This window comes from Grampus griseus (genome assembly GCF_964374135.1).
Source record: "Grampus griseus genome assembly, chromosome: 10".
In the NCBI taxonomy this organism is placed as follows: Eukaryota; Metazoa; Chordata; class Mammalia; order Artiodactyla; family Delphinidae; genus Grampus; species Grampus griseus.
The window spans coordinates 63,155,154-63,171,363 of NC_139004.1; the positions used below are offsets into that span (position 1 = coordinate 63,155,154).

At 46.1% G+C, this 16,210-nt stretch overlaps 2 protein-coding genes across 3 annotated transcripts in view; one reads left to right on the forward strand and one right to left on the reverse strand.

The window, feature by feature from the left end:
• Positions 1–1,221, reverse strand: part of LTF (lactotransferrin) — a 47,936-nt gene extending 46,715 nt beyond the window's left edge. The window contains exon 1 of one of the 2 annotated variants that reach the window (XM_082664738.1): positions 962–1,221. The gene's annotated coding sequence lies outside the window, so the exon portion shown is untranslated. Of the gene's footprint in view, positions 1–56 lie in introns of both variants that reach the window. The other variant, XM_082664737.1, reaches the window with a different exon arrangement.
• Positions 1,222–7,590: 6,369 nt separating this feature from the next.
• On the forward strand, positions 7,591–14,984 carry RTP3 (receptor transporter protein 3). Its single transcript, XM_082664532.1, has 2 exons — positions 7,591–8,107; positions 9,568–14,984. Exons 1-2 carry the CDS (start codon positions 7,818–7,820, stop codon positions 10,268–10,270), a joined length of 993 nt encoding a protein of 330 aa, XP_082520658.1. The 5' UTR covers positions 7,591–7,817; the 3' UTR covers positions 10,271–14,984.
• Positions 14,985–16,210: the final 1,226 nt, after the last annotated feature.

A 16,210-nucleotide genomic window follows, 5' to 3' on the forward strand; every position in this document is an offset into this window, starting at 1 on the left:
CTTCAATGAGGTCATGTCATGCATTTGTATAATGTTCGTGTCAATCATCAACTTACCACCTCCCAGCTCTGAATGCACCCTTCAGCATATGCACTGAGCTGGAATTCCAGAGTGAGCGCGATGGTCAGCTTTCTCAGTAGAGGGCGCCGGAAGGACATTGCAGGAGAAAGGCGTCCTCCTGCCAGTTCCAGTGAGGGCCAGGGGAGGGCAAGGTGGGCGTGAAGACAGGCAGTCTGGGCTGCGCATGTGCAGCCTGGGTCTGGTGATGACCTTTTCCAGAGCCCTCTCCATACAGAGCCGGGAGCCCCGTGCAGCCTGCGTGTCCTCCTCTAGCGCTGGCGCCCGGACTTCCTCTCCAAGCCCACGGTCACACATTGAGCTGCAGCCCCTGTGCCAGCCTCCACGTGGCTCAGGCACTCAGAAGGCCTCCTGGCCCCAAGGCCCCCAGTGAACGTCTCTGCTATCCCTGGGCTAACCGCACCGTCTCCAAGGAGACCCGAAGCCCTTCCAAGTTTGTCCTCCCTTAAGGATTCTCCCTCAGCCCTAAGTTTCCTTATACCTTAGAGTTACTCTTGGATTATTTTAGTTTTTTATTGACTCTTCTGCTGCCCTAGGAGCACTGCCTCTGGGAGAGAAGGTTAGCCTCGGCCCCAGAGGAATGTGTCCTAATTTAATAAAGCAGCCCAATTATGACACCTTGGGACCAAGGCCAGTGGGATGAGAAATGCAGACTCAGGTTGGTGGCCCTACCCCTGGGCTGGTGGCAGGACAACTCCAAGTGCTGGTGAGGATTAGAGCAATTGAAACACTCATAAACTTTCAAAAAACTGGCTTATCTACCCAACTGTTGGGCTGCACCCCACAGACCTACAAGGCCTGTGCCTGCCCCACTTAAAGACCAAAGAAAGAGCCCGGAGTCAGCAACAGAGACGTCAGTGGTGTAATGGATGGGGGAGCTTACACGTCTGAAGCGAGGTCCTGGAGCGACACCCGATTGTGTGCGGTGGACGGGGAAAATGAACATGGTGGCAGTCTTCGCTCTGGGGCAGGGGGGAAGGGGAGATTACCAGTTACAGGGGAATTGATGTCAGGTGGGCTCATTAGTTACCAGGGAAACCAGCGGAGGGGCACGCCCCTCACCGCCCCTTTGATAAGAACAATCACCAGCTGGGGCGGGGGCAGGAGTTCAGGAAGGTCAGTCGTGTGTAAGATATAGGTGAAACAGACACTGGTAGGGCAGGGGAGGTACAGAGAGCCATCTTGAGTGGCCCGACCATACACCAAAAAAAAGGCATATAGGGCTTCCCTGGTGGCGCAGTGGTTGAGAGTCCGCCTGCCGATGCAGGGGACACGGGTTCGTGCCCCGGTCCGGGAAGATCCCACATGCCGCCGAGTGGCTGGGCCCGTGAGCCATAGCCGCTGAGACTGCGCGTCCGGAACCTGTGCTCTGCAACGGGAGAGGCCACAACAGTGAGAGGCCCGCGTACAGCACACACACACACAAAAAAAAGGTATATAAAGGTGCATAAGAAGACATGTCTTAAGAATATGCATAGTCCCATTATTTGTAATAAGCAAACACTGGTGTGGATAAATACATTGTGATTTTCATTCAATGGAATATACACGATTAGGAATCAATAAATTATGGCGGCATGGCACAACATGGATAAATCTCACATACATACTATTGGGGAAAAGAAATGTTAAAAGATAAACTGAGGCACATTAAAATTTTCAAGAGTTTGAGCATGTATCAACTGGAATCAGGCAGCACCAGACTGAAGGTTGGCTGGCTATGCTCCACCGACAGGGGCTGGGGGAGGCTTTTTTAGAGAAGACACAGAAGCTAAACAAGGAGACTATCTGATTGGCTATAGCTTCCGTGGTTGCCTAATTTGGGAAAGCCTAGTTGGCTATCTGTGATAGGTTGTTCTTAAGTTTCGTTTTCTCAGATTCCAGTGCATTGATTCTGGCTAAGGTTTCAGTTTGCTTACAAAGACTACCAAGGCAGAAAAACCACCTCAGTCTAACGGACTCCTTCTTTAATTACCTTAACAGAAACAGGGGGCTGTGTTAAACATTTTAATAATAATTTTTATTTTTAAAAAAATGGTCATTTAAGTTTTCACTTTTTTTTTTGCACCATTAACAACAGAATTATGAAAAACTAAAACTCAAAACACAAATAAACATGCTCCAAGAGAAGACAAAGGGGCTGAGCAGTGAGGGTCCCTGCCCACTATGGGGGATTCCATTTTCACGGCCAGAGCAGGCTGGGAGCTCTGCAGTCAGGTACCTCGGGCCTCAGAGCACTCCTGAGTACTGCACCGGCCTGTACATCTCATCCAGATATCAGTAGGTCCCACTGAGCTGCCTCAACTGCTGTGCTCAGGAAGGCATTCATATGGCCAGTCACTTGGTCTCACATTCATTCTGGATTGTTCATTACATTAGCCCTGGCCCAGGCTCTGAATTTTAACTCACAGGGATGGTGAATTTCAGTCAATAAACAGATAATCAGTACTGAGAACTTTTATAATATAGAGAGCAAGTTGTCTTAATGAGAAGTAAAAAATTCTCAGTTGAATGATAATAAAAACGGAAGTTCAAATGGAACTTTTAAAAGTCCCAAAGATGGAAAATTCTGTTCTTAGGAATTAATTACCGATTAGAAGACTGGTTAGGGTTTTATCAGTCTGAAGGAGGAACTAAATTGGTTTACAAAGCTTTTTTTTTTTTCTTCTTCTTCTTCTTGCACTCAGCACAGGACAGGGACAGAGCAAAATGAAAGAAAAACCGTGGAAGACATTTGTATTAAAGTTGACTTAAAGAGCAACTTCCTTGGGGAGTAAGATCCTAGAGGCTAAGGTGGCCAGATTTGAAAAAGAGACCCGTCCTGACCCAAATGCTCTTAAAGCTGGGACTCTGAAAGAGGGCATTATTTTGGGATGGATAGATCAGGGATGATGACACGTCCCAGCAAAACCCAACAGAAAAAGAGGCAAATTATTAGAGAGAAAATGGAAATTATCCTGCAGATTGGGAAGCTGTGGACAGTTGCCCTGGAAAAACCGACAGGAGCAATTGCAGGACCATGCCCATTCCTCCCTCACCCCACCCTCAGGCCTCGGATTGGGATTGTTCTACAGAGCAGCAACAGAATTTGGACAGAATTCATTTAACAATCATTCAAGTAATTCTTGAGCACCCAGGCACTGTATGGGTGGATAAAAATTCCCTGCTCTCCTATTTCAAATTGGTTGTTTCCTAGAAACTAAGGCTATGTCAGGACGTGATTTAAAAACAAACCCCCCCCAAAAAAAATAAATGAAAAAAAATAAAAAAATAAAAACAAACCCCCAAAAAGATAAATATAGAATGGTGAGAGGGAAAGAGTGTGGGAGGGGAGGTGAAGGGTGTTACTATATCTAGGGATTGAGGAAGGCCTCCCTACAGGGGTGACATTTGAGGGGAGACATGGAGGAAGTAACTGAGCAAGCCCCGCTCCAGCTTATCACGTTCACAGAGGAGTGAGGAGGCTGGCCCGGCCAGGGTGTGGCATCCGGATTGATTGATTGATTGATTATTTATTTATGTATTTTAATTTGGTTGCGCAGGGTCTTAGTAGTGGCAGGTGGGCTCCATAGTTGCGGCTCGGGCATCTGGATTTTTTTTTTTTTTTTTTTTTTGCGGTACGTGGGCCTCTCACCATTGTGGCCTCTCCCGCTGCGGAGCACAGGCTCCGGATGCGCAGGCTCAGCGGCCATGGCTCACGGGCCCAGCCGCTCTGCGGCATGTGGGATCTTCCCGGACCGGGGCACGAACCAGTGTCCCCTGCATCGGCAGGCGGACTCTCAACCACTGCGCCACCAGGGAAGCCCAGGGCATCTGGATTTTAAAAAGAGCTCTTTGGCGACTCTGTAAAGGCTGATTTTTCAGAGAGAACACTATGGGAAGAATATGAATCAAGGGGCTATCAAAATTGTCCGGCCAACAAATAATGAGAACCTTTTCTCATTATTCCAACAAATAACGAGGAAGTGATGGTAGGTAGGGAAAAGAAGGAATGCACTATATGCTGAAGTTGCTTCCTGCTCCTTGCACCTGTTGGAAAAGCAGGCAGGTGGCCCCAGCCCTCAGGACTGCTGGGAAATGCCAGGAGGCTTTAAACCCTTCTGTATTCGTCTCTTCACTTACTACCACAAGCTGGGTGGCTTAAAACAATGAAAACGTATTATCTTACAGTCCTGGAGGCTGGAAATCTGAAATCAAGTTGTCAGCATTATGACTTATGTCTCAATGAAGCTCATCTAGCACATGTTTTCTCCATAGGGCACATCCCAGCCTTTGTGCTCTTAGAAACTCAGGACACTACTTCAGCACTACACTTGGGGCCACTTTAAACAACAGAGTCACCAACAAAAAGCACAAAAATTCGAAAAACATGGCACAAACAGACCATGAAAAGGACACCTGTTTACAGCATGAGAGCTGATTCAAGACGGCAGAGTGCTGTCTCGTTCCCTTTCAGCTGGGAGCATGTGCATTGGGTAACTCAAATTTTTCCCACTCTGTGCATGTCCCAAGCTTTCAGAGATGGCCTCCTCAGAGCAGCTGACCCAGGGCCCAGCCCAGGGTTCAGAAAGAGTGTCAGCGAGTGTCTAGGCTGAGTCCTGACCCTGTTTGAAAGAGAATGGCCCCTGGCTTAGAAGCTGAGATGAATGTCCAGAGGGACCAGCCACAGCCATTCCCCATGAGGAAGGGACAGAACCTGCTGTGCCCTGGCCAGCAAAGAGGCAGTGATGCAAGCTCCTATTTATACACATAAATTTCCGTTTCCGGAGTGGATGGGTCCCTGTGAGAGTTGAGGGTGTTCCAAATAAGGTCCTGGAAACTGTGTTTGTCAAGCTCTCCACATAAGAGACCAGCATCTAAGGGCTCTCTTCTCTGTACCAGGCACACCTAGAATCCTTCCACATAAAAGGCACATTTTGGGCTTCCCTGGTGGTGCAGTGGTTGAGAATCTGCCTGCCAATGCAGGGGACACAGGTTCGAGCCGTGGTCTGGGAGGATCCCACATGCCGCGGAGCAACTAGCCCCGTGAGCCACAATTACTGAGCCTGGGCGTCTGGAGCCTGTGCTCTGCAACAGGAGAGGCCGTGATAGTGAGAGGTCGGCGCACCGCGATGAAGAGTGGCCCCCGCTTGCCGCAACTAGAGAAAGCCCTCACACAGCAACGAAGAGCCAACACAGCCATAAATAAATAAATAAATAAAATTTAAAAATAAAAAAGGCAAAATTCCTTTAAAAAAAAAAAAAGGCACATTTCATCCTCCAAAAGCCTGAAGCCACTTGTTCACTGCCGCACAGACCAAAGACCCCTGACTTCCAGTCCAGACTCTCCCCTGTACCCTCACCCTCTTCCTAAATCTTTTCCTAATCTGCCCTGAGGTTGAGAGTACGTGGGAGGAGTACAGAAAAAGAATTTGAAAGAGAAATTGGTTAAGCGGGCTCCCCAAATCTGGTTAATTTGTGACCCGAGCCAAGTAACATATAGAAACAAAACTGGAGGGTGAGGAGGGCAGACTCTGATGGCCCAGGGTGGGCCTGCTGTTGAAGGAGCTGAACTCTGGTGCAGCAGCAGAGGGCGGGAAAGAGGTGCCTGTGAGGTTGCCAAATGCTGCCGTGGCCAGCCCCTCCCCCTCCCCCTCTTCCTCCCCACCCACCCCCACTGCCTCCCTCCCTCCCTCCCGCTTCTATCCCTTCCTTTTCCATCTACAGCCCACTGCTCAGACTGCCAGTGCCTGACCCAGCTGGTGGATGCCACCAGGCAGCCCTAGGACTGGTTCCCCCAAAAGCAGGCTCTGTAAACCTTGCGGGAAGGAGGGACACCTCCGTCTCCCTCTCGTGTGATTGCTACCAGGATCTCTCCAGGTTTCCCTTCCCTTCCGCTTCCTCGTGTGGTCTCCACCGTAACCGTAACCGAGCATCAGAAGCACTTGGGGAGCTGTTTAGAAATGGTGATGCCCAGATCAACTCAATGAGAACTTCTGGGGCTGGGACTAGTAGTGTCCCTGTGAGACACGAATATGAATATCCCGCTCTCTTCTCTTCAGCCCCACGGAGCTTTCCCAGGCCTTGGCATACCCCACCCCTACCCCAGAAACCCAGAATTCTCTGGAAAAACAGGTAAGTGATGTTACTCATGGTAGTTAGAGAGGAGACATTCAGCCTATGTTAATTTAATTGCGACAAACACTCTCACACCCTTTAATACTTGTGTTCAAATATTTATATCATTTAAGCGCACAGAGTTTTCAAATTAGAATATTCTCACCAGAGCAAGGGGCTAAAGGTAATCTTTACGTGACCCAGAAACACTATTTGGGTATCTTTCAACATCTCCTTACATCATTATTTTCAAAGGTGGTTTTAATGAAACAGAACAGGATATGACATTTTCACACAATATCTCATACCAGCTACAAAGTCAGACCGATCCTTTGTTTAAATATTCTCTGGTCACCACCTTGTTATCTGAATGAGCTTTACGCTGCAGAAGAGTATTTGCATTTGTTCAACTGCAGGGGAAAAGGAGGAGGCCATTCTCCCCTTCAGGAGATCTCTTTCTTCAGCAGCAGTTAGGAGGCGGGCACAGGAATTTCTTTAGTTAACACCAGGCAGGACCAGGGAGTGGACAGTGGAACATGTACTGAGTGGGCCCTACAACCTGAAGGTGGGAGGGAAGGTGGGTGAGGGAGGGAGGGAAGGTGGGTGCTCTGGGTGGGGTGGATCTGCGCACAAGGCAGGAGGGCAGGGAGGGCAGGAGTGTTCAGAGGATGGCCCGGAGTGCAGGGCTGGGGTTTAGTGTGGAGGCGCGGATACGGCCTTGGGGGAGCATGAGCCTGGCAGGGCTAAGGCTGGTAGAAAGGCAGGGCTGGCCTGTGAGGGGTCTGAATGCCATGCTACAGCCCCATGTAGCTGGGGGTTTCCGCCTCTGGAAAGACCCGCAGCTGCAGTGTGGAAAGTGGCTCAGGCCGCCCTGGAGGTGCCGGCAGGCCAGGACAGAGGCTGTTCTGCGGGCCTGAGCTGAGGTAGGAGCTGGCAGCCTGGAGGACTCGCTCAGGGCAGGGCTTTCCTCTCCTGCTTTAGCACCCACCCTGGCGTCAGCCCCGCTCCTCTCTCCTTCCTCCTTCCCTAGCCTGTCCTGGAGGAAGCAGGGGATGATGAAGCACCTCGGAGTGTGGCCATGGCCTCCCACCCACGTGGGGACTTTGTAGCCTCATCTCCGGGGCAAAGGAACTACAACAGCTTTGGTCTCCAATGGGTGGAAGAGTGGGCTTGGGAGTTGCCTTGGCCAGCTTAGTGTCTGTGAAACACAGTCCCACAGAGACTTGGCACAAGCAAGGAAGTAAAGAGCAAGGGCGAGGATGCAGGGATGCAGGAATTTGAGCAAGGTCCCAGGATGGCCGTGTCCTTCTTTGCATCTCTCCTCCCGGATCGTGAGCACAGCAGCCCAATGGACAAGGATTTTCAAATGTTACTTCTAGAAAGGAAAACTGCAGCCTGTCTCCACCATTTGTAGGGCTTCGGAGGTAAAAAGGTGTGTTCCCAGTTAAAGGTGGGCAAATAGCAGAGCCAGGCTGAGATCCACCCGTCCTGACACGGAGTCCAGGGCCCTCCTTTGGTAATATTTTGCTGGATGAAGCCATGCATTCCGTGTCTTTCGAAATTCCCTGTGGAGCCTAGTGCTGTTCTCAGAACTTGGAGCCAGCATCAACTGACCTTTGGTCCTTGGGGCAAAGACCTGGTCCATGAGCCCAGTCCAGGGACATAAAGGGAGAGTGGGTCTGAACCCTTGCTCTCTAAAGTGGGAAACCTCATGTCCTGCTCCAGATCCGTCAGAGCCCGGGAGACACTGTCGCACCCAGCTCACGGGGACAGCAGCGATGCGTCAGGACATGGAGGCGTGGAAGCAGGTGTTCCAGGAATTAATCCGGGAGGTGAAACCATGGCACACGTGGAAACTGACACGAGACAAAAGCCTTCTTCCTAACATCCTGAAGCCAGGGTGGACACAATACCAGCAGTGGACCTGTGCCAGGTGAGTAGGGAATGCGATAGCAATATTCCAGAAAATTCTTGCTTATTTCTTATGGTGTACACTCGTTACTTGTCTTGTTGTGCTCACGCTTGTAAATTGAAGATTACAGGAAGGAAGGTGCCCTTGATCCAAGACGTTTTGGCTTCATTAAAAATTTTTCCTTTTTACACTGAACCGCAAAACCATAGCAGGACTGGGCTAATGCCCAGATACAGAGAAAACAGGCTGCGAGGGGTGAGGGTGAGAAGCAGTGAGGAAAAGAGAAGGGGAGGAGTGGAGGTTATTTCCCTCAACCGCAGGGGAGTTGGACGAGCAGGACCCAGGGCTCATGCTCCCTGCATTGGGAGACCTAGGGTCCAACACAGAGTCCGTGGGGAGAGGCCCTGTGTGCTGAGGAGAAGCGTCAGGGAGGGGGCAGAGGACGGGGAGAGCTGAGCAACACTCAGCAACCTTACCCCTCTCTACTCCAAGCTGATGGAGTCTTTTTAAAATAGGACCCTCAAAAGTCATCCAGAGTCTCACCCTCTCTTTTCCAGTTGGGAAAGCAGAGCCCCAAGGATTGGGGGTGGGAGGCTGGGACTCTAGCTCGGGACTGGGGCCGTGCTCATTGCCTGCCCACCAACCCCTCGCCAGGAGAGGGTCCGGGCAGAGGAAGCAGAGCTCTCTTCTCCTGGTGGCGCGTGGTTTTCCCAGGCCAAGAGCATGGGAGCAGAGTCTCAGCTCATTTCTCCCAGTTCTGGAGGCTGGAAGTCCAAGATCAAGGTGCCAGCTGCTCTTCTGAGCCACAGGCTTCTCCTTGTGTCCTCACATGGCAGAAGGAGCTAGGGCGCTCTGTGGGATCGCTATTATAAGGGGACTAATCCCATTCCCAAGGGCTCCACCCTCACAACCTAATCACCTCCCCAAGGTTCCACTTTCTAACACCATCACCTTCAACGTTAGGATCCCAACATGGGAATTTGCAGGGGGACACAAACATTCAGACTATAGCACTTACCCACACCCACTTGTATCTATTTTTGGATTTCAGTTCAGGGTTCTTGGGGCTGTTGCACTTGTAGCCTTTGACCCACTTAAATCTACATTTGAAGAAGCCTTGATTTGGGGTCAAGAGACTGGAGTTCCAGTCCTGCCTCTTCCACTCACTGGGTCTCTGGGCGTGACAAGTTCCCAGCGTGTGCCTCATCTCTAAAATGATCACACCGGACTTCGAATTTGCCCAAGATTCCTTCCAGCTCTGATGGCTTGTGATTTGCTGTTTTCATGGCAGACACATCTGTGGGTCACAGAGCATGCTGGTGGTACAATGGAGATAGGAACAAGGGGCTCGGGATTTCTTCCCCACTAATCCATGACCTGGATCAAATCATGTTTCTGTGTGTCCCTCCGGCACAGCCCACAACTGGGCCATACTGGGCCATACTGGGCCAAGCTGAGGGTCTTGTCTTCTTTCTCCACAGGTTCCAGTGCTCCTCATGCTCTCGAAATTGGGCCTCTGCCCAAGTTCAGGTCCTTTTCCACATGCACTGGAGTGAGGGGGAATCCAGGGGCCGGGTGAAGATGAGGGTCTTTGCCCAAAGATGTCAGAAGTGCTCCCAGCCTTCGTTTGAGGTTCCCAAGTTTACAGAAGGGAACATCTCAAGGATCCTGAACAACCTGGTGTTGCAAATTCTGAAGAAATGCTATAGAGAAGGATTTACGTTGGTGGAGATTCCTATGATCAAGGAAATCTCTCTTGAAGGGCCACATGACAGTGACAATTGCGAGGCATGTCTGCAGGGCTTCTGTGTGCAGAGTGAGTTAGGTCTGGCCATGTGGTCACCAGTATCCCCATTACCTCCCACAATAAGCTCCCCCATCCTCGGGATCACCACCGAAAAACCTTCTCCCACGAGGAGTAGCACCAGAGGGGATGCAGTGAAGAAAAAGAAGGTATTACCCAGACAGTCGTTTCCTGAGACCACACAAGCTGAGAGCCTCCCCATTTCCTGGAGCCCGAGAGCAAACACCAACTTCCAGGCAGAGAGAAGAGACCAAAACTCCTTCAACAATTGCACTTTCTCTTCCCACACAGCCCAGCGTACCAGGAGCTTAGGCATGAGCTGCTGCTGCTGTCTCATGCTAATAATCATCATTGTAATTGTGGTAAAAACCACTATCTGAGCCTGGAAAGCATGATGTTGAGTTTATCAGACACACAGTCATCTATTGTATAATCCCATTGATGCAAAATATTCAGAATAGGTAAATCTAGAGATGGCAAGTAGATTTGTGGCTGCCAAACAAGGGACTGGAGGGAGAGGGGAAGTGGGGAGCAACTATTTAATCTGTATGGGTTTTTTGGGGGGGTGATGAAAGTATTTTAGAGGTGATGGTTGCACAACACTGTGAATGCACCAAATGCCATTTATTTGTTCATTTTAAGATGGTTAATTTAATATAAATTTCACCTCAATTTAAAAAAAAAAGAATGCTGCAATTTCATTCATTCTCTAGAGAACTGAGACTGAGGCGTTTATGGCTCACAGAACAGTTTGGAAATCTTAGGAAACCTGGGGGCCCTCTCCCCAGATGACTTTGCACAGACCTTCTGACGTCAATCTGTGGAGGCGTTTGCCATCCAAAGCATTAGTCTGAAAAGCCGGGTTCTAGAGCAGCGGTCTCCACCGAGGAGCTACACGCAGCTGAGGGCTGAGGCAGGACCATCTGCCCAGGTGGGGAGATATCCTTACAACTCCATTTAATTTTTGTTTGTACTTAACTATTTCTTGTCACATGTTTTATCATGTATGTTAATATATTAGTAGAATGGTATAGTGATATGATAAATAAATACACACCCATTTGGAGTGGGTGTTCAGTTTCTCATTGACAGGGTTGCAAAATCAAAAACATTGTTACGGGGGACCCTGTTCTGAAGGACCAAGGGTGGAAGTCTGTCCATGGATTCTCACCAGGATTCTGAAACCAAGTTGCTTTCTATACAAGTTTTCTATTCTGATTAATGAGAATAATTTTAAGACTCATTCTCACATCTTTTTTATCTAGAAATAGGAATCCTGTATATGTAGCTAAAATGAAAGCAGTAGTCATTTACAGCAAATGCTCCTTTTCACTCGCCCTTGTCTCCTTCTCCATCTGCCTGCCTCTCTCATCAACGACAGTGGTTCCTGAAAGCACAGGCTGCTCAAGCTGGGACAGTCTCTAGAACTTTTTCATTTTGCAAAACTGAAACTCTGTAGCCATTAAACAACAACTCCCCTTTTCTCCCTCCCCCTAGGCCCTGCTAACTATCATTCTTCTTCCTGTTTGTATGAACCTGCCTACTTTAGATACCTCATACATGTGGAATAATATAGTATTCGTCTTCTGGTAACTGGCTTATTTCACTTAGCATAATGTCCTCAAGGTTCATCCATGTTGTAGCATGTGACAGGATTCCCTTCCTTTTGGGGGCTGAATAATATTCCACTGTATGTATGTACCACACTTTGTTTATCCAGCCATCCATTGATAGACGCTTGGGTTGCTTCCACCTTTTGGCTGTTGTGAGTAGTGCTGCTGTGAACATGGGTGTACAAATATCTCTCTGAGACTCTGCTTGCAACTCTTTTGGCTATATACTCAGAAGTGGAACTGCAAGATCATATGGTAATTCTACTTTAATTTTTTGAGGAACTGCCATGATGTTTTCTACAGCAGCTGTACCATTTTACAGTCCCACCATAAGGATTCCAATTTCCTCACATTCTAACCAACTTATTTTCTGTTTTTTTTTTTATATAATAGTCATATCAATGGGTGTAAGGTGATATCTCATAGTGCCTTCGATTTGCATTTCTAGAAAATGCAATTTTTTATGATGTAAGTTTACACTTTCAAGGCAATATCAGGAATAATATTTGTACAACTCAGCACAGAGATAACTATTGGGAACAAAACAGAAATGTGTAGCTAAATTCTTCACAGACTTGCTATTCATGTTCAGACGTTGAAGCATAGTCTACATATCTGTATTAGGCAAACTCCAGGAACTTAAAATGTAATAGTGGGACAAGACAGAACAAACACATGCCTAAGAAACAAACATCTAAGAGAAAAGAGGGTGCCCCAGCAGCCCATAAATAGCTGGAAGCTGAGTGACCAGTGAGGTGGGGAAGGCATGCTGGGTCATTAATATAAAAAGGGGTTCTTAGTGGAAAGCAAATCATAAAATATTAAAATGGGGATCAGCCTCAGAAATTGTCTTCTCCAACTCTATTTCTTACAGGTGGGGAAAATGAGCCTCACCCAAAGTGAAGTGATTTTTCCCAGGATTATACAGTGCATTTGTGAAAGTGCTAGCCTTGCAATCCTGGTTCCGAGTTCCAATGTTGACTATCGGCCCCTTCAGGAGGTTACAAAATATGTTCAGAAAGTCACAAAAATAAACATGCTCTAAGTGAGAACCAGGGACTTCCCCAGTGGTCCAGTGGCTAAGGCTCTGCACTCCCAATGCAGGCGGCCCAAGTTCGACCCCTGGTTAGGGAACTAGATCCCACATGCCGCAACCAAGAGTTCGCATGCTGCAACTAAAGACCTCACATGCCGCAACTAAAGACCTCACATGCCACAATGAAGGTTGAAGATCCTGCGTGCTGCAACGAAGACCTGGTGCAGTTAAATAAATAAACAAATGAATAATTTTTTAAAAAAATCAGTGATGGAATTAAAAAAAAAAAAAAGTGAGAACCAGATCTTGTTTTGGACCACTTCATTGCCCATACCTGGGGTTACAGGAGCTACCTGGGGTTGACCAGTCACAACTGAAATTAGACTCTAGTGTAGCAGCTGATTACTAAAGACTGAAGTCCTAGCCCCAGACAGTGTCCATCCTTCCCTCAAAGCCACAGCTCTACTGGTGCAAGCTCAGCCTTGGGTCCTCTTTGTCTCCCTGGTGAATTTTACAATCAAGGCAAGTTCATCTATTTAACATCATATCTTCTTTGGTCCCATTACCAGTGTTTAGCTGCTTTCTTTCCTAAGAATTATGAGTGGTGCTAAGGCCCAATACTCAACTATAATTTGCTTCCTCTGTAATTTATATTATGCTGCAATAAAATGACATAAGCATCTCAATTTTTCACTCTGGTGAAACAGCTGGAGACTCTAAGCAGAGATTTGAGCTGCCTATTAACACTGCAGTTTGGCATCATTTCAAGTTTTAAAGCTTAGATGTAATTTCCTAATTTTTAGAAATAAATCCAATACACATACCATAAAATAAGCATTTACACCTATATACACTACAGAACGATAACTAAGAAAACATACAGATGACCAAAAGCACATGAAAAGATACTCAACATCACTAATTATTAGAGAAATACAAATCAAAACTACAATGAGGTATCACCTCATACCGGTCACAATGGCCATCATCAAAAAGTCTACAAACAATAAATGCTGGAGAGGGCATGGAGAAAAGGGAACCATCCTACACTGCTAGGGAGAATGTAAATTGGTACAACCACTATGGAGAATAGTATGGAGGTTCCTTGAAAAACTAAAAATAGAACTACCATATGACCCAGCAATCCCACTCCTGGGCGTATATCTGGAGTAAACCATACTTCAAAAAGATACATGCACCCCAATGTTCATTGCAGCACTATTTACAATAGCCAAGATATGGAAGCAACCTAAATGTCCATTGACAGAGGGATGGATAAAGATATGGTACATATATACAATGGAATATTACTCAGTCATAAAAAAGAATGAAATAATGCCATTTGCAGCAACATGGATGGACCTAGAGATGATCATACTAAGAGTCATAAGTCAGACAGAAAGATAAACATCACATGATATCACTCGTGTGGAATCTAATTTTTAAAAATGATACAAATGAACTTATTTACAAAACAGAAACTCACAGATTTCAAAAACAAACTTATGGTTACCAAAGGGGAAACGCTGTGGGAAGGGATAAATTAGGATCTTGAGATTAACATACACACACTATAAAATAGATAACCAACAAGGACCGACCATATAGCACAGGGAACTCTACTCAATACTCTGTAATAACCTATATGGGTAAAGAATCTGAAAAAGAATGAATATATGTATATGTATAACTGAATCACTTTCCTGTACACCTGAAACTAAAACAACATTGTAAATTGACTATACTCCAATAAAAAAAAAAAAGATAACTAAAAGTATCTAAGTTTCCTTCCCACTCAGAAAGGGAAAGACAGTAATTGACAGAAAGGGAAAGACAGTAACTGATTTCCGGAGATCACTGCTCATAATCATCATGAGTTACCCTAAACTGGTGTTTGGCAAGCATGCCAAATGGTCATTCTAGAAAGCTAGAGTCAAGAAATCTGGTGTAGGTCTTGCTATTAATTAAAATGCTCTACTCAATGATTTCACCTAAGTGTCTTTGCCCCTTAACTTCCAGCATATGAAGAATGGGTATAATAATAAGCTTTTGGAACCAGAACATTTTTCTCCTAAGAATTATATTTTCTTTCATTCATATTGCTTTAATGTTCATACATATATCCTACTATGCAAATTACTTTTCCAAATTATGAATCAGTCCATATGCATCATGCAAAATGTTCAAATCTCTATTATCTCCACTAAGATGCTTATTCTACTTTAAAATCTTTCTGCATTTTTACATTAATATGAATAAAGTAAATAGTATTTCTACAAGCCTCATATTTAATAAATATATTTCTTTGGGGATGTTATGTAACATGAAATAATTACATATCAATGTAGTACTTTTTCAGTTATTTTTATGTAACATCGAGATAAGGTTTTTGCACAAAAGACTGGTTTTATTGAAATAAATTTTACATGAGCTATGGACAGTCAATTTATGCGAAAGCCCTCATTTCCCCCCTTTTCAGATATATTTTCCATTTGGCTGTATGTAACATACACTGTAGCATGAAATAAAATTCCAAAATCATTCACGTAGTACAACTAATAAATTTGCATTATATTTGTAAAGTGTTATAAAGAAAAATACAATTTTTTGAGGTTCGGTTAAAGTGATTTCTCATTTTCCTATTCTCTCCATCCCTTAACCTACTTCTCAGAGTTTGTCTTTAACTTGAAGCAGTACTCTACTGAAGCATTACTATATGACTTTAGACTGTTCTGCCTGCTTTATGTCTGTTGAGGATAAAATATTTAGAGTTATGATTAAACCCATTAAGACAAAATATTGGGTGTCTATTAACCCCTCTGGGGGTAGACTGGTTCTTCAGATAAGAAAATAAAAATCACTCTTCATTTCTAGCCCAGATTAACTTCTGAAAAGCCCAAATGGCTCGACCATGTTATACAATATGGTAGCTACACTTGGCTATTTAAATTTAAATGTAATTAAAAATTTAGTTCTTCAGTCACACCAGACACTGTTCAAGAGCTCAAGAAGCAGATGCATCTGGTGGTTACTAAATTAGACAGCACAGATGCAGAACATTTCCTTCACTGCATAAAGTTCTACTGGACACCACTGGGCTAGACCATATAGGAGTCGATTCATATATAAATATATGTGAAGATATGCATTTTTTCCATCTTAGTCACAAAACCTACTTGTTTAAACTTAGCTTCAACTCATTCACAATCCTGTTTATTTTAGTCCAAGATAATAGAATAAAAATAGATATTTGTACAATTTCTCCAAATCCTACAATGTGACATCAAAGTTCAAAGCCCTGTAATGAATACCTTCTTTGCCAGTGTAAATCCAGTCTCCTGAGCTCCCTCTGGACCGCAGCGTCTTGGCCACAGGCAGAGTTCTCCTGTGGTACCTGCAGAGAAGCCTTGCTAGGGACTCCTCATCAGTGTGGACTAGTCATTCCCACTACTTATATGGCCACCTTGGAGGACAGGTCCCTGGAGGCAAGGTCTCTGCTCTGTGCTCTGGCAGGCGCCCCAGAACCCCCAAGGGGCCCACTCAAGGCAGGCTGACCACCCATGCAGGCCACGCAAGGCTTCCCAAGATCCCCAAGGGGCCCACTCAAGGCAGGCTGACCACCCACGCAGGCCACGCAAGGCTTCCCAGGACCCCCAAGGGGCCGACTCAAG

Coding starts and splice junctions, on each gene's coding strand:
- RTP3 (XM_082664532.1), top strand. CDS start 7,818: ATGAGCCCAGTCCAGGGACATAAAGGGAGAGTGGGTCTGAACCCTTGC. Junction 8,108..9,567: donor CAGCAGTGGACCTGTGCCAG/GTGAGTAGGGAA, acceptor CTTTCTCCACAG/GTTCCAGTGCTCCTCATGCT.